This window comes from Lates calcarifer, linkage group LG7_1 (assembly GCF_001640805.2).
Source record: "Lates calcarifer isolate ASB-BC8 linkage group LG7_1, TLL_Latcal_v3, whole genome shotgun sequence".
Classification (NCBI taxonomy): Eukaryota; Metazoa; Chordata; class Actinopteri; family Centropomidae; genus Lates; species Lates calcarifer.
Window position 1 is genome coordinate 110717 of NC_066839.1, and position 25419 is coordinate 136135.

At 49.8% G+C, this 25419-nt stretch overlaps 1 protein-coding gene and 1 long non-coding RNA gene across 5 annotated transcripts; both read right to left on the bottom strand.

Moving 5' to 3' along the window:
• Positions 1-918: 918 nt before the first annotated feature.
• Positions 919-25351, bottom strand: cdc42bpb (CDC42 binding protein kinase beta (DMPK-like)). 4 transcript variants are annotated; one of them, XM_051071541.1, is made up of 39 exons: positions 24608-25351; positions 22145-22236; positions 19673-19756; positions 19475-19570; positions 19218-19366; positions 18587-18680; positions 18212-18412; positions 17493-17741; positions 16943-17189; positions 16741-16848; positions 15981-16114; positions 15652-15894; positions 14587-14697; positions 14027-14271; positions 13817-13922; positions 13524-13648; positions 13332-13437; positions 12157-12219; positions 10902-11050; positions 10391-10488; positions 10057-10136; positions 8200-8274; positions 8043-8114; positions 7852-7957; positions 7537-7673; positions 7231-7370; positions 6917-6998; positions 6613-6829; positions 6410-6472; positions 6087-6328; positions 5646-6000; positions 5354-5451; positions 5190-5274; positions 4921-5038; positions 4596-4713; positions 4195-4428; positions 3088-3196; positions 1830-1882; positions 919-1667 (listed from the first exon to the last, which is right to left on the bottom strand). In XM_051071541.1, the coding sequence occupies exons 1-39, from the start codon at positions 24774-24776 to the stop codon at positions 1545-1547; spliced, it is 5376 nt and encodes a 1791-aa protein (XP_050927498.1). In that variant the 5' UTR covers positions 24777-25351; the 3' UTR covers positions 919-1544. The 4 variants fall into 4 exon arrangements, with proteins under 4 accessions (XP_050927498.1, XP_050927499.1, XP_018542353.1 ...); XM_051071542.1 differs by lacking the exon at positions 12157-12219; XM_018686837.2 differs by lacking the exon at positions 4195-4428 and having other exon boundaries at positions 24608-25350.
• LOC127142624 (uncharacterized) lies at positions 14753-15489 on the bottom strand. The gene is made up of 3 exons (XR_007813527.1): positions 15418-15489; positions 14998-15141; positions 14753-14901 (listed from the first exon to the last, which is right to left on the bottom strand). It is a non-coding gene; the product is annotated as an uncharacterized LOC127142624 (long non-coding RNA).
• Positions 25352-25419: the final 68 nt, after the last annotated feature.

The following is a 25419-nucleotide window of genomic DNA, read 5'->3' on the forward strand; positions in this document are numbered from 1 at the left end:
GGTCAAAGTTCAAAGGTCAAAGGTCCTGGAGACATTAGGGAAAATTTGATGACAGATATGAAGAAGTGAAACTTTCCTCTGGAAACTTCTGTTTTACTGTGAATCAGATTCAACTACAGCTGTTCATCATCTTCATCATCTCTGATGTCACTGGTATGTGTTGTTCAGCTGTGGGTGATGTGATTGGTCGGTGTGATGAAAGTCACCTGTCTCAGGTGTGACCTGAAGACTTGGCTGAAAACCTCAGAAACATGTTACTGACCTGATTCCTGATCTGCTCCCGAATGGCTGTGCTGTCTCTCTGCTCTGATCCGGACACAGTGATTGGTTCAAGCCCAGTGTGTAAACAGGCCCCGCCTTCTCATTAAATATTCAGTGACCTGTCAGACACAGCTGAGGGATTATTGAATGATTAACGAGAAGCCTGACAAAAACAACATAGAGTCTGGAGGAGAGGAGAGGAGAGGAAGAGAGGAGAGGAGAGGAGGTGAGGAGATGAGGAGGTAAGGAGAGGAGGAGAGGAGGTGAGGTGAGGAGAGGAGAGGTGGTGAGGAGATGAGGAGGTGAGGAGAGGAGAAGAGGAGAAGAGAGGAGGAGAGGAGAGGAGAGGAGCGGAGGTGAGGAGAGGAGAGGAGAGGAGAGGAGAGGAGAGGAGGTGAGGAGAGGAGAAGAGAGGAGGTGAGGAGAGGAGGAGAGAGGAGGAGAGGAGAGGAGAGGAGAGGAGGTGAGGAGAGGAGAGGAGGTGAGGTGAGGAGAGGAGGAGAGGAGGTGAGGAAAGGAGGAGAGGAGGTGACACAGACTGAGGTGAAATTAAAGAAATCAACATAAATCAGCAAAAAACATAAAATATGGACGGGGGGGCGGGGGCGGGGGCGGGGTCCATGAGCTACACCAGCTGATCCTTCAAACACAGACAGGTTCTCTTCAGGTTTATTTTATTGTGTTTCGGTCGTTAACAGGTTTTAGTTACAAAGATCTTCAACTGTGATTCTGGAAGAAACAGAGCAGTAGTGTTCAGGTGTGACCCCCCCCTCACCTGACTCAACCTGAGCTCTGAAGTCAGGGGGCGGGGGCGAGGGGGGAGGCGCGACAGGAAAGATCATCACCGACACAAAATCAAAGATTATTTTTCTCTACAACAACGATGAAGATGATGTGCAACTTTAACAAAACTTTAAAATTAATTCAGTGTTTTTCCATCAGAGTGAGACCTCCCGTCTGTCAGTTAGCCACAGTTAGCTCGGCGGCTAACACCAGCTAAAGCGCAACAGGAAGTTCTTTAATAAAGAAGAAGAGGAGCTGATTGGTCCCACAGAACCAATCAGAATAAAGGTCAAACACACAGCAGCCGTCAGCAGAGGCAAGGTTAAAACCAGAGGGGCGTGGCTTCCAAGCAGGTAAAATCCAACAGAATAAAAGCAGCAGGAAGCTCAGACACACCCCGCCACAATAAAATCAGCAAAGTAAAACCCAAACTGTCAGTCAGCAGCCTGATTGGCTCGTCCAGCCCCCCTCCCCCCACCAGGTGTGCAGGGGGTAGGGCATCAGGCCTCAGAGTCCAGGCCGTCCAGGGTGAGCTGGCTGCGGTGGGGGGAGTTAGGGCTGGGGGGGCTGCTGGGGTTGGAGCTGTTGGAGGGGGTCGAGTGTTTGGTTGAGTCTGAGTCCGGCTGGGGGGGAGGGAGAGGGAGAGGAGAGAGAGAGAGAGGTTCACTGTGAGCTGTGGTTTTTCTGTCGACTGAATAAAATAAATAAAATAAAACTGATGCGAACGTTCTAACGTTTATTTATTTCTGTCTCAGCCTGAGAGAGAGTGTGAGAGTGTGCGTTACCTCTCGGTCCAGGTCCTGGTCTGGGTCACGGGGCGAAGCTCCTCCCCCAAAATCTAAACCAATAGAAACACAGATTCTAGATGACATCACTGAGAATAAGTGGTCACATGACACTGGTTATCACCTGGCTCAGATAACTGAGTTCTCCTCAGGATCATGTGACAGACCTGGAGCTGTTCAGAGTTCAGAGGTCTGAAGTCTGAGGCCTGTACTACGAAGAGAGTTGAACCTCCTCTGGTTTAACTCAGGTTCTCAGGTAAAGTCGGGGTTGACAAACCCTGACTGCCTCGATCTGTGTTAAACGGTACGACGGTGGTTCAGATGTGGGTCAGTTGAGTCGGTGTTAACTTAATCAGAGTTAGTGCGTGTTGATTAAAGGGGCGTGCACCGTATCTCTCAGATGAAGAGCGCACGTTAATTCTGTGGGTTTAGAGGAATTTAAAGAGACTCTAACGACACAATGTCAAACCAACAAAGACAGAGAGACTGGTCACATGTTCTCTGGATTCTTCATCTGTAATATGAGATGGAAGGACACAGAACATATGTGATCATTTCTCAGATACTTGGATTACAGTCAACACGTGGGTCACATGTCTGAGAATGAGCTGTTCCTGTTAATGATGTTCTGCCTGGAACACTCAGGCTGTATATGTATGAATGTAAAGCTGTTATGTTCAGTATGAACTTCATGTTAACAGTATTTCAGCCTCAGTGGAAACTGAACCTGGATCAAATAGAAACCTTCTATAAAGTGGTTCACATTCATATTTCCATCATTAATGCTGCATGTTTTGGTCTGTAGTCTACAATTACAACAGCCTGTCACATTAGATTGTCTTTCAGGACAATAACACCCCCCCCCCTCCCATTTAAAGGATTATTCACATTGATAATATGCAACACTGATGATGCTCAATTCTGACGGTCTTTAGAGAACCCCCGTCCTGCAGAGTCATTCTCTCTCTGCTGATTGGTTGTTCCACCTGTGGGGCAGAGCTTAGGTAGAAGTAACACCTGTAACACCGAGTTAACCACGAACATAAACTGCTCGGAGCAGTTTAGAGATGCAGCGTAAATTACCATGGCAACAGACCCCAGGTAAAACCTGTCCATCTTTCGTAGTACAGGTAAATCAGGAAGTTACACCTGACGTCACTAAGTTACTCCTGAAGTTAATCTGATAAGACAGTTACCTCGCTTCGTAGTACAGGCTTCAGGTGTGTATGTCCACTTGTAGATGTACAGGTGAGTTTACCTGAAGCCGTGCGGGTGATGTGCGTCTTGCTTCTCTGTTGGCGGGAGATACTGGATAGGGGGCGGGGCTTATCTCTGACAGAGTCATCCTGAGAGGAAGGCATCACACTCTACACACACACACACACACACACACACACACACACACACACACCACACACACACACACACGCACAGGATTTACAGGCTGAACAGTGTGCAGCGCCCCCCTGTGGTTGTATAAAGCCCAGCCCTCTCTGAGTCAGTATTTCTGTAGCTGAGACTCATGGGAAATGTAGTCCCTGAGGCTGAGATGATCCAGGATGAAGACAGTGTGTGAAAGCACAGGAACAGGTTAGAGAATGAGTAAGATGCGCAAACAGAACGGAAAGATGAGGATCAATACAGTTTCTGATCGATCACTGAATTATTGATAAGACTGAAACAGTTCGGGTTGAACTGTTCATGCAGTTCATCTCTGAACTAAACGTATTGATTAGTTGATTAATCGATCAGGTCATCAATAGAAAGAAACCTGACCACAGAATTGATCATCTATTGGCTCCCGCTCAGACACACCTGGTTGATTGATCAGTTGGTCGATTAATCTGGAAAACGATCAGCAGACTGATCAATACTGAAAATCATCCGGCTCTCTGCTCCTTTCAGCTGCGTTCACGTCACGATGACTGAGTTCTACCTGTGAGCAGCGTCACCTGACATGACCTGACAATCAGTACCTGATCAATAACTGATCAATAACTGATCAATACCTGGTTCTTGTTAACCTGTGATCATATTCTCCTTCAGAGCTCTGACTTAGACTCAGTATTTACATTTGTCTCATCAGACCAGTTCACCTGCACAGGTAGATTTGCTGCTCTCAGGTGTGTCAGGTCAGTCAGACATGTTGTTACATCATGGTTCCACATATTTTATTGGTCATGTGACATGTGGCATCTGTCTGCCTCACAGGTGAGAACACCTGGTCTGTCACACCTGACCTGAGTGCAGCCTGAAGAGGAGCTTCACACCACGACACGCTGACCACTGCAGACCAGGCAGGAGGGGGGAGTGTGGGGAGAGGAGGGTGAGCTTGGGTGAGGGAGATAGAGAGAAGCTGGCCTACCCTTCCCAGAGAGGAGGTGGAGGGAGAGGAGGAGGAGGAGGAAGGCTGCAGGAGGCTCTGCTGGGAGGAGGAGGAGGAGGAGGCGTCTTTCTGCAAGAAGGCGCCGGCCGATGCCGACGTCATATGATAGACGTGCTCAAAGTTGGAGGGGGGAGAGATGAGGGTGTGACGGGAGGAGGAGGAGGAGGAGGGGGAGGGAGACGGGGAGGGGGAGAGGGAGGTGACATCGCCAACCTGAACAATTGGGAAGGAGGAGGGGGTGAGGGAGGTGAGACAGGGAGGAGGAGGAGAGAAGAGAGGAGTCAGTGTGATGATCAGAGCTGTCAGAGGGGGGAGGAGGTGAGGGAGGAGAACATGCCGGCATGAGGAGGAGGAGGAGGAAGAGGAGGAGGAGGAGTTACCAGAGGGAGGTCCATGAGGACCTGCATTCCGTCTCCTGGTCCCATGTGGGCCACATGGTTAAAGTTGGTCGGGTTAGAAATCATCTTCGACCTGAGCTCAGGATCCCTCAGCATCTCCCTGACAACACAACCAATACACATTCAATACACAATAAACGTGACACAATACACACACAAAAGTTTAACGTACCCATCAGTGTATGTTTGTTTGTCGAGTCACTGTGAGATTTGTTTATTTTGTTGAGTTGTTCATTTTGTTGTGTTGTTTATTTTGTTGTGTTGTTTATTTTTTCAAGTCGTTTATTTTGTCTAGTTGTTTAGTCACCTCCTCTGCTGAAGTCGCTCCTCCTCAGGAACCTTGAAGAGAAACTTCCTCTTGCTGCGAGTTCGAACCATCAACTTCCTGCTGTGGTCCGACGTCTCTGGAATGGTGAGGTCGCCCTCTGTGGACAGACAGGTGGGACAGACAGGTGGAGACACGTTAGCTTCAGACATGTCAGCTTCAGACATGTCAGCGTGTAGTGTTGTTATCCAGGTTAGTTTGTGTGTTTGCGCTTCAGGTGTGCTTGCGGCTCAGGTGTGTGTGGTTGTTACCTGATGAGGTGTTGCTGAAGTAAATCAGACGAGGAGGTTCTGAACTCAGCAGGTTTAATGTCCCTTCAACGTTCAGAGGTCTGATCTGAGGACAGACAGAACCAGGTCCTCAACCAGTCCTACACTGTGATTGGCTGATTACAAGCTGTGCTGTGATTGGTTACCTTACGGAGGGAGATGGTCTGAACCCACTCTGTGGTATGAATATCAAATACATCAACTCCGTACTCACTGTAGACCGTCAGGTGGGACGAGTTAGAGCCTGGGGAGGAAAGGACCAGTATCACACCTGTACAGCTGTAAACATTAGACACTCACCTGACCACCACCTGGACCTGTCTGACCTGTTCTACCTGCACCTGTCTGATCTCACCTGATGACCACCTGCACCTGTCTGACCGGTTCTACCTGCACCTTCTCCTCCATGATGAAAATGGACCAGTAGGAGTGACATACTACATGCGAGTGGTGTCGCGGGCCACATCAGCTCCTGGGTTCTGGACCGGCGGCCCTGTCCATCCACGTAGATGCCGAGCTGGCTGAAGCAGAGCAGCAGCTCGCTGGATCCGACCTCCAGGGCATGCAGGGCGTCTAGCGGCTGCTGGGCTAGGAAAGCCAGCGATGGGTCAGCAGGGCTCACCAGGCTGATGGGGGACGACTCGCCCTGCAGGGCCAGCAGAGCAAAGCCCGAAGGGTACCCAACGCACAGCCGCTCCCTCACCATACCCAACCACTGCACCACACCTGGAGCCTGCACCTCCCACAGCCTCTTGTGGTGAGGCTTTGCTCGAGTGATCTCGTAGCACTGAACCTAGAGGAAACATAAACAGAAGCTCAAAATTAGAATGGAAGAGAACCAGAACCACAGGGACAGAACAGAGCTGTTCAGGTTCTGACCTGTCGTTTGACAGCAGCCAGCAGGCAGGCGGGGCCTCCAGGTCGGAGCAGCCCCGTGGTCAGAGCCTGGCAGCCTTTGGTATCTGCCAGCTTAATGTCAAAGGCCGGCTCCGCACCCTCCAGCACCCCCCAGGAGTGGAGGTGAACGTGACGGTTCCGACCACAGAGCAGAGCGATGATCTTCTCTTTTGGGATCAGATCGATCTGATAAACCTTCTTACTGTCGACTGCTCGAACGATCACTGCAGGGAGAGACAGAGGTTACTCATCTACCACATGTTTCTCAGCCTGGAAGAAGACGCTGATCGACTCCAGGTTCTCACCATCTCTGGTAACCTCAACCACGAACAGTCCATCCTCTGTTCCCAGGGCGATCCGCTCTCGATCTGCAGATAGAGAAACAGGATTATGAACCTTCAGATTCATGAAGGATCAATCTGAGAACCATGTGGGACCAACATGTTAAACCTAATTAAAACAACAAGAACATGAGAATAAAGAGAGGGTCGTGGTGATGGTCACTGACCAAGCACTGCGGCCGACAGCGTGGTCTTGATGACGGGAAGTGAAGCGTCGTAGGCCTCGTGCAGTACGTGGACCTGTCGACTCTTGAGCAGGTTCTTGGTCAGGATACTCTGCAGACCCTCAAGGATCCGGACCCACTTCCTCTTCTCGACCTCGCTTTCCGCCAGGACCAGCAGAGACACCGAGGAGAGCTGTGAGATCAGCTGCGACGATGTCACCTGATCACAACAACAACAATCATAATCAGGACAAGCTGCAGGTCAGAGGTCAGACAGAGGAGGGTTGGTGAAGACCTAGTCTCTTACCCTGAAAATGCAGGGGATGTCCTTCCTGGTGGCATGGATCACATCTGACGCCAAGACAGAGCTGACAGAAAACTCCTCATCTCTGAAACAGAAAACACACAAGAATGTGTTTCCCACATTAGCACAAGGAATTTATAGCTATCAAACATCCACAAGCTCCAGCACTACAAGAGAAAAGCCTCCTGAAAAACTACCCCAACCTTCTCAAAAACCACCTGCATCCTAAACTACCCATACCTTCTCAAAGACTCCTGAATCTGCCTTTTAAGAACTGAGACTGCCTCAGACTTCCTGACCTGAGGTTCAGAGGTTACCTGAGGTCGAGGACCAGACTGGCCACAACTCCTGGCTGGGTGGACTTTCCCTCTGGGATATCGTAGAGGAACAGTTTACAGTCAGACACCACAGCGAACGCTCGCTGCCAGCCCTTCTTCACTCCACTGGGCTTCGGAATCTGAGAGAGAGACAATGACATGTGGTTCTGGTTCAAAGTGGATCTGCTGTAGAACCACCGTAAAACTACTGTGTTACTACAGAACCACTGTGGATTTACTGTGTAACTACTGAGGAAATACTGTAGAACCACTGTGGAACTACTGTAGAACCTCTGCAGGTCGTACCCTGACGTAGCCCTTGTAGGCAGTGCCGATGCCTCTCTGGACGTCGATGCCCTGAGGCCTCTTGGCCTGCTCTGCTGGGATTGGACAGACCAGGGGGGCGTGGTCTTTACAGGAAACATGGCAGATGAAGGAACACACTGCAGAAAGACAGGGAGAGTTGGACTGGAACATTCTGTTTAGACGAGACAGAACCAGGTGACTGAAGAACATGAAGCTGATTAAACCAACTGTTTGCTCTGCTCTAATCTACGACCAGCTGTATCGACACACTGACACATGGCAAACGGCTGTAATGAGTCCTACAGGTTACTCTACCTTCACAGGCATATCCCTGACGAATGAGTCCGACCATCAGTGAGGTGCAGTGAGTGCACTGAGTTGGACTGGAGAAGGTCTTGATGCTCAGCTGATGAGCTTTGGGCTGAAAACACAAGCACATGTGATGTTTAGAATTAATGTTCCCTCCTACTCCAGGTAATGTCACACCTGGGGAAACTGTGACGTACCTTTGGTGTGGTCAGTGCTGTGCTCTGGTAAGTGGGGGAGGGGCTCGCTGGGACTGATGCGGCTTTCACTTCCTGTCGATACGAACAGACAGGGAATCTAAACAACACTCAAATTTACAGACACAGACCTGAACCTGAACATGTCTACGAGACTGACCTCGTGTTCAGAGGCGGTGGATGGCGAGGGGGGCGTGGTCTCTGACTTCTGGGGGGTGGAGTCTATGTCTGCGGTCTGCAGGTAGAAGGAAAGCAAACATTAACATCATACAGTGTTGATCCACCATGACAGGACCTGTCTAACTGTATGCACCAGTTTAACACCCGACCAATCACACACTTTGACCTGAGGAGTTTACCGAGTTGTGCTGCGTTCAGGAGAACGTAAAGATCAGGAAACTTCCGACCTGGGAGTGTTGTGACATCATCACAACAGAAATTAACATATGTGTTTTTACTGATCCACAAATAAATTTAACAGAAAATTAATAACTATTCTGGTAATTGATCAATAATTTTGAGTCAAAATTCTCTTGAATACAAAAGTGAATATTTTCTGTTGTCTGACAGTAAACTCTAGGACAAGACAAAGATAAAAACAGATAAAGGACAAAATAATCAAATTCATCAAATCTGCAGCTCTGAGGTAAGGATGACAATGTGAAAATAACCACAGTCCAAACATAACATGAACACAGCGTTTGCTGCAGTACGTCCTCTGCTTAGCACTAATGTAGAGATACCACAGTAGCACTACATTACTACTCTGTGTTCAGGGAGCTGGATGACAGAGGAGTTAACAATCAGACTTAATGCAAACGATGCTAATGACACAGGTCGACATGTGTGGGTGGGGCCTCATCATGAGGGCAGGGCTATCTGTGTGTGGTTGATTCATGAATGTTAAAATCACAGGAAACTGTCGAAGCGTCAGGAACAGCTAAGTGAAGTCGTGGATACTTTATGTGTCCTGCGTTCTGTGGGAGCGTGCAGTTCCACAGATGACCAGTGGGGGCAGCATCAGAAAGTAGCAGCTCTGCAGAATTCACTTAATGAACCATCCCCGCTGTTTCTGATGGGACATCATCAACACTGTTTCCTGCTCGAGTGTTACTGTGGTTTCTGTTCACGCTGGACCAGGTCTGATGATCCTGATCTGTCTCCTGGTGCACGTACGATTTCAGTACATCAGTACATGAACATGCCGGTAAAGATCAGGTGACCTCACACAGCCTCAGTTTCTCGTCACAGCTCGTAACGTCTTTACATGAATTTGATGTGAAAACTTCTGTCAGTGCCTGATTCTCCCGAGCCATCTGCTGATTGGCTGATATGAACAACACGCTGCTGAGGTCACCAAGGTTAAAGGTCACTACTCTGTGTCACTCTGAGTCTAGTAACTAGTAGCAACATGCTAACAGCTAAGACTGAGGTTAGACGTGATGGCTAGCTGCCGCAGGGGATTGTCTCCGTTGATCATGGCTTGGATCTTTTTAAACAGATGAATGAACGCGATTCATTGAACTGAAACTGTGATAACATGATGATCAGAGTGTTTCCAGCTCCTGACTCTCAGAGCTTCATCATGTCTCATCGTTGTCTCTGACAGAAGTTAAAGCCACTGTGGAAACGCCCACTAACAAAAACAAAATGGCCGCCGCCTTAGAGGAGACAGGTCAAAAAGTTGCTAAGGTCAGAGACAGAGAAGCTGCTACAGGTGTCTGTAGGTCTCTGTAACATCACTGACGGACAGACAGAGACCACAGACCACTGAAAGTCAGAACTAATGATCAGTTTGTTTTTTTGTCTCCAATTGTATCAGAATTAGAGATTAAATGAAACACTGTGTCGGACCTTCAGAGGTTAAAGTGTCCACAGCACAAATTCAAACAACAGAGGAAGGTGAACAGGTTTAACAACAGCTCAGAGCTGTCTCATCTCCACCTGAGCAGGCAGGCAGGCAGGCAGGCAGGCAGGCAGCAGACAGACAGACAGACAGGACAGACAGGTGACTCACTCTGAAGGTGAGATCTGGAGCCAGGGGTGAGGTGTTGAAATACTCAAAGATGGAGTCTTGGAAGTCTGGAAGCTTCAGACCTGCAGACAGACAGAGGGAGAGGGAGAGACAGAGAGACAGACAGGAACCTTGTTAGATCAGTGAGTCGTCTTTGAGCTCTTTGGTTCCTGTTGAAGACGTAAACCTGATCAATGTGGACCTGAGACTCAGGTGGTTTCATGTTGAGGCTCATCACTATAGTTTTCATCAAACCAACAGGAAGAGACTCCTGCTGAATGAGTACCTGGGGGGAGGGGCTTGTTTCAGGTGGGAGGTGTTAACAGGTGACTCTCACCTTTGTCAGAGCGAGAACGACTCTCCTCCATCTCCTTCTTCAGATTCTCCATCTGCTCCCCCATCTCCCTGCTCCTCTCCTCTGACTCCTTCAGCTTACTGCACACACACAGGTGAGACAGGTCACACAGGAGAGACAAGTCACACAGGAGAGACAGAGACAGGTCAGACAGACAGAGACAGGTGAGACAGGAGAGACAGAGACAGGTCAGACAGACAGAGACAGGTGAGACAGGAGAGACAGAGACAAGTCAGACAGACAGAGACAGGTGAGACAGATGAGACAGAGACAAGTCAGACAGACAGAGACAGGTGAGACAGACAGAGACAGGTGAGACAGAGACAAGTCAGACAGACAGAGACAGGTGAGACAGGCAGAGACAGGTGAGACAGGAGAGACAGGAAAGACAGAGACAAGTCAGACAGACAGAGACGGGTGAGACAGATGAGACAGAGACAAGTCAGACAGACAGAGACAGGGGAAGAAAGACAGTCTCTCTGTGACCTCTGACCTCTCCAGGTTGATGTTGGCAGCCTTGACTTTGCGCAGCTCCTCCTGGACGAGCTGTTTGGCTCTGATCTCAGCGTCCAGAGCCGACTGCAGCTCCAGACGGGCCGACATGTCCAACTTCTGACTGCGCCGCACCTTCCACAGGGGGTCCTACGGGGGGAAGGGGGACTGTTACTGATGGTCCTGGTAAACCACACCCACCATCAGGTTACCATGGCAACAACACAGATCCTTAATATATGACTAACAGGTGGAGCAGCCAGCCAATCAGAGCAGCCCAAACAGAGTCATGTGACCATGGTTTGGCTCCTGATGAATGATGTCACTGATGTTGGTGCATCATCGTACGGTACTCCTCCTCTGATCAGTGGGTCTGATCCTGGAAAACCTTCCTCAAGGTAAAACACCTTCTCAAGGACCTGAGTCCTCTATATGACCCCTAGAACTGACTCGATGGGTGCTGCTATCGACCAGTCACACCTCCAGGTCCCCTCAAATACTCATTAGACTCAGTGACTGCCTTCAAGACCACTACAGTCCTGTCAGGACCCTGAGACCCTCTAGCCTGAAGCTTCAGACTGAAAACTCTGCTTCTACCTGAAGGACTACCAGAATCCCTAAAACCTCAAGGACTTTAAAACCTCTTAAGACCCCATGACCGTACCTGACCACTGCAGTCCTCAGAGGACCACTGGAATTTCATCCAACTAACCATCCTCAAAGAGTACCACTTCAGGATCTTTAGGACCCTGGAACTCTCTCAGGACTCCCTGACCCCAGTAAAATGTCCTGCATTAAGGACTACTGGAGCCTATCAAAGACTCCTGGACTAAACAAGGAAGTCTGGGACTTCAAGAACCCCACTAACCCCTTCAAAGACCCCATGGCTGCTGTCAAAGACTACTGGAATCAGACTCAGACTCTGAAGACTCTGAACCCCCCCATACCCCAAAGACCTCCTGAAACCACTCAAGGACCATTAAAATCCTGTATCTCCCCCACAAGAACCAAAATGCAGCACGATCAGTGCCTACTTCTTCAAGGCTTACTGGATCCCCTCAGTACCACTGAACACCCCCTGCCCCCCTACCTGGACCACCATAACCAAAGGAGACTCAAGGACCTCCAGGACACTGGAATCACTGCAGATCTATTATGAGTGGCAGACATGCGAGCCAACAGCCATGCAAGCGTCTACGCCCACAATGAGTTAGAGTGAATCCTGACTGGCTGGAAGCAGTGACTGACACACTCACCCTCCTGTCTCCACCAATAGGAGGCCAGGGCTTCCTAGGAGGCGTGGCCACTCCTGATTCAGGCTGTGACAGGTTAAAGAACAATTAACACACAGGTGAAGGAACCACAAACAGAACCACAGACAGAACCTATGTAGAACACCTGTGTCAGTTACTGTACATGTGTTAAAGAGGAACTGTTTATAGACAAGTTATTAAATTCACACCTTCAACCTGAACAGGTGAGTCTGTGCCTTTAGTTCAGACAAACACACCTGAACAGGTGTGACAATACATACTGTAAACTCTCAAACAAGGGGTGGAGCCTTTGTTTACCTTACCTGAGGAAAGAGGCAGACAACACACCCTACCCAACAAAAGCCTGACCTGGTTCTGTACTGGTTCAGTGTGTAGTATCGGTGTGTATCAGTGTGTAGTATCAGTGTGTATCAGTGTGTAGTATCAGCGTGTATCAGTGTGTATCAGTGTGTATCAGTGTGTAGTATCAATGAGTAGTATTGTGTGTACCAGTGTGTAGTATCGGTGTGTAGTATCAGTGTATATCAGTGTGTAGTATCGTGTGTATCAGTGTGTATCAGTGTGTAGTATCAGTGTGTATCAGTGTGTAGTATCAGTGTGTATCAGTGTGTAGTATCGGTGTGTAGTATCAGTGTATATCAGTGTGTAGTATCGGTGTGTATCAGTGTGTATCAGTGTGTAGTATCAGTGTGTATCAGTGTGTAGTAACAGTGTGTAGTATCAGTGTGTAGTATCGGTGTGTATCAGTGTGTAGTATCGGTGTGTATCAGTGTGCAGTATCGGTGTGTATCAGTGTGTATCAGTGTGTAGTATCAGTGTGTATCAGTGTGTAGTAACAGTGTGTAGTATCAGTGTGTATCAGTGTGTAGTATCGGTGTGTAGTATCAGTGTGTATCAGTGTGTAGTATCAGTGTGTATCAGTGTGTAGTATCAGTGTGTAGTCTCAGTGTGTAGTATCAGTGTGTATCAGTGTGTAGTATCAGTGTGTGTATCAGTGTGTAGTATCGGTGTGTATCAGTGTGTAGTATCGGTGTGTATCAGTGTGCAGTATCGGTGTGTATCAGTGTGTAGTATCGGTGGTGTAGTATCGGTGTGTATCAGTGTGTAGTATCGGTGTGTATCAGTGTGTAGTATCGGTGTGTATCAGTGTGTGTTACCAGAGGTCTGGTTCCCAGGCTGGAGCTGCGCAGTGTTTCCAGCTCCTCCGTCATCTTGGTGGCCAGAGCCTGGAGGTAACCTCGAGCATCCTTCTCATCGCTCACCCTGAACACAACAAACACACTTGCTGACTACAGAGCTCCCCCTGGTGGTCAACCACAGAACTCCCGGTTCGGACGGTTCGGACTCACCACTGGATGATCTCAGCGATCTGAGCCTCCCAGTGAGCCACGCTCTCCTTCTTAGACGACAGGTCCTGAAGGTCGTCCTCCAGCTGACGGTTCTGAGCCGTCAGTTTGTCGACAAACGAGCAGAGCTGAAGGGAGAGAAAACACCTGGTGTTTAACCTGTATCACACACAGTATCACACACAGTATCACACACAGTACGCACACAGTATGTATGCAGTATCACACACAGTACACACACAGTACACACACAGTATCCATGCAGTAGAAGTACAACAGTAGAGTTGCTGTGTCACCTTGTCGGTCTCTGACGTCAGTTTATGGTTTTCTTCTGTCAGCAGATTTTTCTCTCGTTCATATTTCTCCTTCAGAGCTGCAACTGCTTCATCCATCTCTGTTTGTCTGCAGGGGGATACACAGAGACCTGGATCAGGACTCACCTGCCCCTGTGGTTAATCTGGATCAGGACTCACCTGTCCCTGTGGTTAACCTGGATCAGGACTCACCTGTCCCTCTTGGTCTTGTCCAACTTGTCTCGGAGCTGCAGCAGCTCCTTGTTGGCAGCGAGCTGCGCCCCCTCGGACTCCTGCAGGTCTTTGCGGAGGTTTTTGATCTCTGAGGAGTGGGCGGAGTCTCTCCTCAGCAGCTCCTCCTCGTAGAACAGGACCTTCTTATCGAGCTCCGCCTTCAGACGGGACAGCTCCTGCTGAGACTCTGTGCCCCCAGCGGCTGCTCCCCGACCCTGCTGAGACTGAGACAAGAACCACGATGACCCCCCTGTGTTTGGTAGTCTATCTTTGTGAGGACATGGTTACAAAGTGAGGACTAGAGTCTCTGCACAGTCCCTGCTTTATTGATACTGGAGCTGCAGCTAACAGCTGATTACCTGATCGATCAACTGATAGGAAAGTGACTAGTTTATAATAGTTTTTAATAACTAGTTTCATAATCTGTCACATATTTAATGGCTGCAGCTTCTTTCCTGAGAGGAGTTCATGTTTTTCTGTGTGATACATGTCATCAAGAAGCTGCAGTGTCCTCACTGTGTCTGTGTGTGACCTCTGACCTTTAGGCTCTCCAGCTCCGTCTCCAGCTGTTTGGAGTAAACGTCGCTGTGCTCCCTCAGCTTCTTCTCCTTCGATGCCTCCGCCTTTGCATCGTCCAGCTGAGCCTCCAGCTGAGACACAGACACAGACAGGCTTTTATTCTGAAGGTCTGAATGGACCTGAGTGTGGACCTAGATGTGGACCTAGATGTGGACTTGGTTGTGGACATAGATGTGGACCTGGTTGTGGACCTAGACGTGGACCTAGATGTGAACCTGGATGTGAACCTGGATGTGGACCTAGATGTGGACTTGGTTGTGGACCTAGATGTGGACCTGGTTGTGGACATAGATGTGGACCTGGTTGTGGACCTAGACGTGGACCTAGATGTGAACCTGGATGTGGACCTAGATGTGGACTTGGTTGTGGACCTGGTTGTGGACCTGGTTGTGGACCTGGTTGTGGACCTAGATGTAGACCTAAATGTGGACCTGGTTGTGGACCTAGATGTAGCCCTGGTTGTGGACCTGGATGTGGACCTAAATGTAGACCTAAATGTGGACCTGGTTGTGGACCTAGATGTAGCCCTGGTTGTGGACCTGGATGTGGACCTGGTTGTGGACCTAGATGTAGACCTAGATGTGGACCTGGATGTGGACCTGGATGTGGACCTAGATGTGGACTTGGTTGTGGACCTGGTTGTGGACCTAGATGTGGACCTGGTTGTGGACCTGGTTGTGGACCTAGATGTGGACCTAGATTTGGACCTAGATGTGGACCTGGTTGTGGACCTAGATGTGGACCTGATTGTGGACCTAAATGTAGACCTAAATGTAGACCTAAATGTGGACCTAGATGTAGACCTGGTTGTGGACCTGGATGTGGACCTAAATGTAGACCTAAATGTGGACCTGGTTGTGGACCTAGATGTGGACCTGGTCTCCTCCTGTCGTGTATGTGCTGGTGTTTGTCGCCCTCTGGTGGTGAACAGATGGAACTGCAGTTCCTCTGATGTCAGGATTGAACCACTGTGTATGGAGTCAGTGCAGTTCTCCCCCTCTGTCCTCCCCCCTCCTCCCCCTCACCTCCTTGCGGCTCTTCTCGGTCTTACGGATCTCCTGTCTCATGGTGTCCATTTTCTGCAGTAGGGCGTCCATCTCCTCCTCCTTGTCTCGGAGCTGTCGGGACAGACGCTGTTTGGAGGAGCGCAGCTCGGCCATCCTCTCCGACAGCTCTGAGAACTCCTGCAGGGCCAGCTTCCTCTGAGAGTGCGCCTCCTTCAGCTCCTTCGTCTGACTCCTCAGACGCTCCAAAGAGTCTGACAGCTGCTGCTCGGGGAGGAGGAGGAGGAGGAGGTGTTAGTGATTAGATATCAGGGCCCTCACCTGTGCATCCAGATGCGTCAGTAGTTTACCTTGTGGACGTCATCCTTCTCCTGTCTTAGCGTCTTCACCTGCTTCTCCAGGGTCTTCAGTTTGGAGGTGGAGCTCTCGTAGTCCTGTCTGAGTGTGACTGCCTCCTCCAGCTGGTGCTCCAGCCTATCAGAGTCTGCCACAGCAGAGGGGTGGGGCTTAACACCTGACTGATGACAGCCAACAACTAACAGGTAATAGCCAACAGCTACAGCTACAGCTAATGGGAACAGGTATCAGGTAACAGTTACAGCTAACAGGTAACAGTTACAGCTAACAGCTAACAGTTAAAGCTAAGAGCTACAGGTATCAGGTAACAGTTACAGCTAACAGGTATCAGGTAACAGTTACAGCTAACAGGTATCAGGTAACAGTTACAGCTAACAGGTAACAGTTAAAGCTAAGAGCTACAGGTATCAGGTAACAGTTACAGCTAACAGCTAACAGTTAAAGCTAAGAGCTACAGGTATCAGGTAACAGTTACAGCTAACAGGTATCAGGTAACAGTTACAGCTAACAGCTACTGGGAGTACCACTAATACCAGTACTACCGGTACTACTACTGCTTCTACTGCAGCTGTATGTTACTACAACTATTACTGTCAATGCTACCTGTACCAGAGCTGTTTTACCACAGAATGAAACCACATTTTCAGAAGTGTGACATTATGAAAACGGTCAGTACTGCAGTATTACTTTATTGTTACTGCACTATTTACTGCAGTAGTACTGTGTGTTGTCAGTAACAGGTTGACCTCTGACCTGCCAGTTTCTTCTTCAGCCGTTCGATTTCCTCGTTCAGCTTTTTGATCTCTTTGTCTCGAGTCAGAGTTCCTCCTCGAGTTGGAGCCTGCAGGGCCTGAGTCGACTCTACAGGTACAGACACAGAGGTCAGAGGTCACAGGACAGAGGTCAGAGGTCACAGGACAGAGGTCATATACAGCGTGTGAAGGGTCTGTCTCACCCTGCAGTTTACGGTTCAGCTCCTGTTTCTCCTGCTCCAGTCGGCGGATCCTCCTCTCAAACACCTCCACCTCCTGCCCCCCTCCTCCTCCTCCTCCTCCTCCCCCCTCCTCCTCCTGGCGGAGGCAGAGCCCCGCCCGGCTGACAGAGCCGTGGTCGGAGAAGCAGCTGTCGGTGGTGTACGTGAAGCCGACAAAGGGGAGGTGCTGACCGGTGAAACCAGTGTGAGACACTGGAGGACTGATGTCCTGCGGGAGGAGCAGAGAGTCAGACTGGACCACACATGTCACAGGTCACTGACCAGATGATCTGGTTTACACCTGGACTACGTCTGGTTACAGAGTGGGTGCAATGTCAGTCTCTGTCCTCAGGGGGTGCTGCTCTGATTTATTCTGGGTGTGGCTGATACTGGTCTGGTGTATTCTGGGTCTGGTTTATTCTGGGTCTGGTTTATTCTGGTGTGGTTGATACTAGTCTGGTTTATTCTGGGTCTGGTCTATTCTGGGTCTGGTTGATATTGGTTTATACTGGTCTGGTTCTGTGGTCCTCACCGGGTTCTTGAGGACGTCGTCGTCCACATCAAAGTTGGAGGTGTCGGTGGGAGAGGACACGTCAGGGATGTAGGGCGCCTCGGCGGACCGGATGTTGTCCCAGTCAATCCCGCTGAAGAACGGGTGACTCTTGAAGTCGGAGATCCCGTTCAGGCCGAGCCGGCGTTCCCTGGAGCACAGCAGGCGCTGGATCAGGTCTTTAGCGTCCTCGGACACGTCGGCCACGTGGGAGGGGAACTGGAACCGCTCCTGGAAACAAACAGGAAGGAGAGCATGAGGAGGGAGGACGGAGGAAGGACAGAGCAGAGACGATAACGAGAGCAGGACGCCGGCGTCCAACCACCGAGGGACGAGTCCAGATTTAGAAAAGAGGAAGTAGGACGAGAGTCTGGAGACGAACAGATAACCTGAAAACAGCAGAGAGGAGGAGACGACTGATCCCAGGTCAGTTCTTCAGTCAGAGACGGATCAGTAACAAATATAGTCTGACTGATCCAGGAAAACACAACTTTAACACTGAGAGAGACGGACAGAGAGAGAGACAGAGAGACAGAGACAGAGACAGAGAGAGAGAGAGAGAGAGACAGAGACAGAGACAGAGAGAGAGAGAGAGAGTCAGAGACAGAGACAGAGAGAGAGAGAGAGAGAGTCAGAGACAGAGACAGAGACAGAGACAAACAGAGAGAGACAGACTGGTCTGGACTCCTGGTCTGTCTCACCTCATGGTTCATGATCTTGCCGTAGGTCTCCACCAGCGACTCGGCGTAGAACGGCGTCTCTCCGTACAGCATCTCGTACATGCAGACTCCCAGAGACCACCAGTCACACTCTGGTCCGTACCGGCCCATCCCGTCCTCCATCGCCTGCAGGATCTCTGGGGAGATGTAGTCCGGGGTCCCCACAGCCACGGAGGACTGCACCTGCACCGAGACCAGGAGAGGAGGAGTCCAGTCAGACCGTCTCTCAGTAACAACACACTGGACTGAACTGATCTGAACTGAACCAGACTGGACTAGATCCTGTTAACTTAACAGTTAACAGTAGAATGATCTGGTCTAGACCTGGACCTGGGTGAGTCCAGGTCTGGATTTTACCGTGCCATCCTCCATCATGCGCAGACAGGAGCCGAAATCGGCGAGGCGGATGTGACCGTTGACGTCGAGCAGGACGTTGTCTGGTTTAATGTCTCTGTAAACAACAACAACACAATCAGACACAAACAGTGACAAGAGGAGCTGCTCACACCTGAACAGGTAACAGTCCTACTCCTGGTCTGAATGGGTCCCTTCACTTCCCATCATGCCTCAGTGACTCTGACAGGAACACAGCTGTGATTCACATCCTGAGCAGGAAGGAAGGCGGAGGCTGAACAGGATGTAACTACATTTCCCAGAGGACACTGCTGCCAGGAAGAGACCACTTCCTCTGCTGACACACACACACACACACACACACACACACACACACACACACACACACACACACACACACACACACACACAGACTGTGTACTCAGCAGACTGTGGTCCAGGACTGTTTACAGCAGAGTGATTATACCTGGGAAAAAGTCTTAAAGTCTTTGTTTGTGTTGGTCTGAGCTCTGACATTTACCTCATCACATCCTGAGAGGACTGAGGTTACCATGGAAACCAGAGGCCACGCTCAGCTGAGGCCACACCTCAGCCCTCCATGGTGTTGCTGGTGTATAACCAGTGTAACCAGTACCTGTGTATGTAGTGCTGCTGGTGGATGGAGTGGATGGCCAGCACCATCTCAGCCACGTAGAACTTGGCCATGTCCTCTGGAAGACGATCCTCAAACTTACTGAGCAGAGTCAGCAGGTCCCCGCCCACGTAGTAATCCATTACCAGGTACTGCAGTACAAGTACAACACAGGTACATCATCACTACGTACTGCAGTACAGGTAGCTGCATCATCACCAGGAACCAGCAGTAAATGCAGTATTAGTAGCAGTACTAACCAGGTAGTTGTCATCCTGGAAGGCGTAGTGCAGAGTGGTGATCCACTGACTGTCTCCTTTCACCAGGACGTCACGCTCTTCACGGAAACATGCCGTCTGTACACAGGACATGCTTACATGTCAAATACAACACGCTAACACCAGTCACAGTCCACGTGTTAAATACAACACACTAACACCAGTCACATGTTCAATCACCTCAGCTCTCTTTAACATCTCCCACTTGTTGAGGATCTTCATGGCGTAAACGCTCTCTGTGTGCTTCATCTTCACCACAGCAACCTGTGAGAGAAAGGGGGGAGAGACATTAACACACTAGGTGGACGTTGATCATCTATTGATTATTGATTGTGTATAGAGCAGGACAGCGCTGTAAGGACACTGTACCTGGATATAAGACACAGTGTTTATTATGAGAATCAGAGTGAACCTGTCCAACAGCTGATCGATCAAGGAACTGACATCATCCACCTGTAACAGCTGATCTCAGACCACGTGTGTTCAGGTGTGTTCAAACATGTTTCTCACAGTGAGGTGGTTCGTCTAGTTTGATCATTACTTCCTGACAGGTACCTGAGCTTTCAGGACTCTGATTGGCTGGTCTGGGTTACCTGTCCACAGTCTGACTCTGCTGTGTTTTGATATGAAATACCTGTCTGATCCACCTACACCACATTCAGGACTCCACCCAGACCTCAGAGCCACACCTGAACCTGAACCTGAACCCACACAGACTCTGAGCTGACCTGGTCCTGGAGCTGTGTTTCCTGTGTGTGTGCGTGTGTGTTTATGGTGTTTCTGTGTGTTTATGAGGACCAGGCTGAGTCTGACTGTCCTCACAAGTACAGTAACACCAACCCCACAGAGAGAGTGTGTTTACATCCTGAGGCAGTAACCAGGTGTGGCTCTGACACACCTGTCCTCTGGTATGTGGACAATGTACATGTACGTACACACACACACACACACACACACACACACACACACACACACACACACACACGCGCGCGCACAGACAGAGAGGAACGTGGGTTGAGGCTGATGTCCATGAATCTGTTGCCTCAGTGCATGCTGGGAGGTCCCAACACACCCACCTAATGTACCTGCAGTCACATAACCAGCATTCAGCCAATCACACACATCCTGGTCATGGTTTCTATGGATTATTTCAAAATAAGAGCGCAGACTTCCTCAGATCAGTGTGACAACGTGTTAGTCTGGATCAGTCTGGACTGGGTCAGTCTGGACTGGATCCACGTCCCTGCTCTGACACTCTGCTCTGCTGAAGCTAAGCTAAGCTAACAGTGTTTAAAGTGGAGCAGAGTGAGTGACCTGGTTTGGAAACAGAGCTCTCTCCTCTTATAGACTCACTGTGACCTGCTTCCACACACACAGTTGTCTCTATACACTACTGAGGACCACCACTCTGTACACAGGACCTGGACCTGGACCAGGACTTTAACAGAGTGTAATATCACACAGAATAAAATCTAATGTGTGTTTTACAGTGAGACTAGAGGTATCAGGGTCTGTGAGCACAGATCCTGACCCATCATGTGGTCCACAGGTCAGACTCAGGTCCTTCAGTCCTGTAGGTCAGTGTCAGTCCAACAGTCTGATTCCTCCTCTGCTTCTATCACACAATGAAATAAAAACATCTAATTGTTTCTCAGTGTCACTGTCCACCATGTGATCTGACGCTGAACCTCCTCTCACACCTATGAACCACAGCAGTCTGGAGAGTTTACAGCTCTACAACACAGCTCCTGATTGGATATGTTGTAATTATTTGATGATTGATCAGACTGATCAGCTGATGAAGAAACAGATCTTTTCAGATGATTCTTTACAGATGTTACATCTGTTTACAGCTCCTCGTGCTGCATTTATGTGCTGCAGGAAAACTGGGTATCTGTGTAGACGAGCTCATCACATCGAGCCCTCCTTCGTCAGTAAACATGATGTGTCTGTGTGGGCGGAGCTCAGGTGAAGGTACAGGTGAGCTAACAGCCACTAACAGGACCTAACAGTCAGTAACAGGAGCTCAGAGATGCTAACAGGAGCTGACAGCAGGTAACAGCAGCTAACAGTACGTGACAGGAGCTAACAGCAGCTAACTGGAAACCAAAACCAGTTCCAGTTCATCCTCACAGCCTGAACTGATAAAACCTTGAAAGACCTTGAGCCCTTCTGCAGAACCCTCAAGGACTTAAAGGAACAGAAGAGTCAAAGTGAACCTCTGAGTCATTAGATCAGGATTTTAGCTGCAATACAACGTGTAACAGAGACTACCACACCTGAGCTCAGCTCAGTGGGTCTGACCGTCTCTGGTCATCTGGAGGCTGGGCCATGACCAACAGTTATAATCACCAGGATTCAGGACTGGACTCAGACCCAAAGCTGCTGAACCTCTACATGTGGACTTTGGGTGCAGGTGGAGACATGTTGACGACCAACAGAAGCTATCCACAGTTTACTTAGAGAATAACCGAACCCCTCAGACTGAGCTCGTCCTCTGGTCCACAGGAGCAGTCTGTTAATCACTACTTTCTGTTCAGCTTCTACTTCCTGTCTGTCAGAGAGCTCTCACCGAGTTCAGGGTCCGACAACTCAGACAGGAGGGAGTCAGGAACAGGTGAGGGGGGGTCAGAAGTCAACAGGAAGTCTTACCTCTCCAAAAGCTCCTCGTCCAATCACCTTCAGCATCTCAAAGTCGTCTCTGTGCAGCCGCATGTCCTTCACTGTGGTGGTGAACGGTTTCACTGAGGAGAGACAAAACAAATACTCTGTTATTCAGGTACTCTGTTACATTAATACTCTGTTACTCAGGGTACTCTGTTCCCCATGGTTATGGAGAAACACACTGATACAATGTGTATAAATGTTGAACAGATATTATAAAGATATTTAGAGTGAGTTAGCTCCTGTTAGCTGCTGTTAGCTCCTGTTAGCTCTCGTTAGCTCATTCTCATCCTTTTCAGTGATCTCTACAATAGAAATGCTCCATCATGTTTTACTGAAGCTCGACTTTGTAAATTTATATGACAAATGAAATCACTGAATTATTATCCCAGCAGCACAGACGTCCACAGTCAGGCCTGTAAATCAGGAGGTACAGGTGAGCTAACAGGAGCTAACAGGAGCTAACAGCAGCAGCTGATTCACACCTGAGATTTACCTTTACAGTCCTGACAGTCAGGTGAATCTGACTGTCTCCGGACCTCAGGTCCTGGGTCCCTGAATTACACATCAAGACCCTGCAGCTCTGAGGTCACCACAGACCAGACCAGCTCCAAACCAGACCCAGATCAGAGGACCAGCTCCCTCTGATCCAAACTCAGAGCCTGAACTGATGAAACCCTGAGACCAGGACACCTTAAAAGACCTTGAGACCCTCTGCAGAACCCTCAAGGACCTCTGATCCCCCTCCAGGAGTAGTCAACATCTGATCTGATCCTGGACCAGATCAGAGATCAGTTTCCTCCTCACGCCTGAGTGAAGCAGCTGATCTACCTGTACAGGTGAGGTCTGAACTGATCCAGTCTGACACAGGACCACATGATCAATAATCAATAGTACTGATACAGCTGAGTGTGATGACGTCAGTCCACCTGTCGATCGGCTGACCTGTCAGAGCTGCTGCAGGTGTGTTCACCTGGTCTGACCTCGGTTCTCTGCAGCATCAAAGCTTCACGGTTGCCATGGTAACAGACATCTAGATCAATAGTTGAGTGATTAGTTTTATCATCCTGCATCATGTGACTCAGTCATGTGACCCTGACACTGGGATCATGTGATCATGTGACAGGTTTAGCTTTGTTACCAAGGTGACCTCCTCACCTCCACCTGTCGTCCTCGTCAACTGATGTGTTATTGATCTGCTGTCCTCAGTATTGATCAGTTATCAGACAGAATGTCAATGTGGATCAGGTCCTGGTCTGAACAGGGACAGATCCTGGACAAACAAACTGACTGATCATCGGCTCAGAGGTTATTGATCTCTGATTGATCTGATCAGCTTCAAAATATTTCTTTATTAGCAGGAAGAAGTCACTGATCAATAACCAGTATCAGTGATCAATACAGCTCAGAGATTAATCAGTCAGACCAGACCAGACGAGACCAGACCAGGACAAACTGGGACAAACCACCGGGACGAACTGGACCGCTGGGTTCTGCAGCTTCTTCTAATCAATCAACATATTGACCTCCTCAAAGACCCAAACCTGCCTGGAAAAACATTTAAGGATCAAACAGGACATGAACATATGGACATCCTGGAACAATTCCTGGAACTTTTCAAAGATTCCTGGATAGCTTGGAACCTCTCCAGGTCCATTACTGCACTTCAAGGACCCCAAACCTCCCTGATGCTCGCATTAAGTCCTGGAAAACCTTAAATACTCCTCAAACCCAGAACATGTGACTCCAGGTCTCTTTATAGACCCGTGGCATTAAACACACCTGCAGCTTTCTCAAGGCACCCTGGAATCCTGTAATAAATGACTGGAACTTCTTCAAGGACCACTGACACGTTTCCAGACTATCCTGGAAATTAAACAGAATTAAAACCCTTGACGTTTATCTAAAACCTGTTTAAGATCCTCGAGGGTCCAGAATCAGCTCCAAAACCCTCAAAGATCCCGAAGGCCCCAGGAGAACCACACCACAGACCCCTGAATCCTCCTGGAAGGTCATGGAACTTCTCTCAAGGAGCCTTGGGTTTCTCTAGAGTCCAGTGGAACCCCATCAGGGACCCTCAACCTGGAACTCTCTGGAATCTGTGTCAAGGTCTTTTCAAGGTTCCCTGATCTTTCCAAGACCTCACGACCCTTGAAACCCCTAGAATCCCTCCAGGTTTCTCAATGACCCTGACCTCACTGGAACCTCCTGGAACATCTCTCAATGTATGTCAATAATTCCTTCGCATTCCCAGGAACCTCTTAAGAACCTTCCAGGAACCTTGCACCTCCCTTGAACCACTCTGGAGCCCCACCTTACCCTCCAGGACCCCCCCACTCAGTCTGACCCCGAGGCAGCACCTGGAGCTCCGGTGACCTCTGACGGTACCGGGGCTCCTGTAATGCGTTCTAAGAATTAAAATCAGGTCCAGGATCGGGTCCAGGCTCTTACCCCACTCTAGGAAGTCGGTGATGTGCTTCTCCCTCTTCAGCGGGCCGTTGGAGCATTCCGTGTACAGGCACAGCAGCAGGTCGAGCAGCGCCTCCACGCTCAGACATCCCGCCGCCTTCTGCTCCAGCAGCAGCTCCTCCAGCCGCTTCAGACGGACCTGAGCCGACATCCTGACCCGGGGACGATCGCCCGCCGCTCCCGCGACGCCGGCCCCCGCCGCTCGGTCCGAGAGTACGCTGCCGCCGCTGCCGAGGCTCCGCTTCCTGCCGAGTCGCGCCGAGCTCAGCCTGCTAGCTGCGGCTAGCTGGTTAGCTCCGGGAATACATCCCCGACATTTTGAGCGGCTGGGTGTCGGTGTGTCGGTGTCTCTCCGCCGTTTACCGTCGCTCCGTCGCGCTGTGAGAGGTTCAGCCTGCGGGCCCGCGGCCGTCCGTGCTCCGCATAGGCGTTAATCCCGGTAAATCTGGACTTTCCTCTCGGAGATCGGGATGTCGGTCAGACCGTCGACTCTCAGGCTGACCGACGCTGCTCCATGTCCGCAGGTCGGTGATCAGCTCGGCGACATGTCCAGGAGCTCCGGTACCGGCTCGGCCTCAATCAAAATGTCCGTTAGCACCGAGAGAGCGCGCGGTGGGGGATTAGAGGGGGGTTTTCGGTAGTTTGAGGCGGGCTGCCGGTGTGGCTGGTCGGTGGGAATATGGCTGAATCCTGATCGGATCATCCAGGACAAGCTGGAGACGGAAAAACACTTCCTGTCCGGGAGAGTTTCACAATAAAATACACCCGACAGATTGACTCACTGTCAGGATCAT

What these genes read in the sequence shown, in the direction of transcription:
- cdc42bpb (XM_051071541.1), bottom strand. Translation starts at nt 24,776, where the DNA reads ATGTCGGCTCAGGTCCGTCTGAAGCGGCTGGAGGAGCTGCTGCTGGAG. An exon ending in TCGTTCTCGCTCTGACAAAG is followed by an intron (nt 10,137 to 10,390) that starts GTGAGAGTCACC and finishes GTCTGTCTGCAG; the next exon opens with GTCTGAAGCTTCCAGACTTC. An exon ending in CATCACCCGCACGGCTTCAG is followed by an intron (nt 1,883 to 3,087) that starts GTAAACTCACCT and finishes CTATTGGTTTAG; the next exon opens with ATTTTGGGGGAGGAGCTTCG.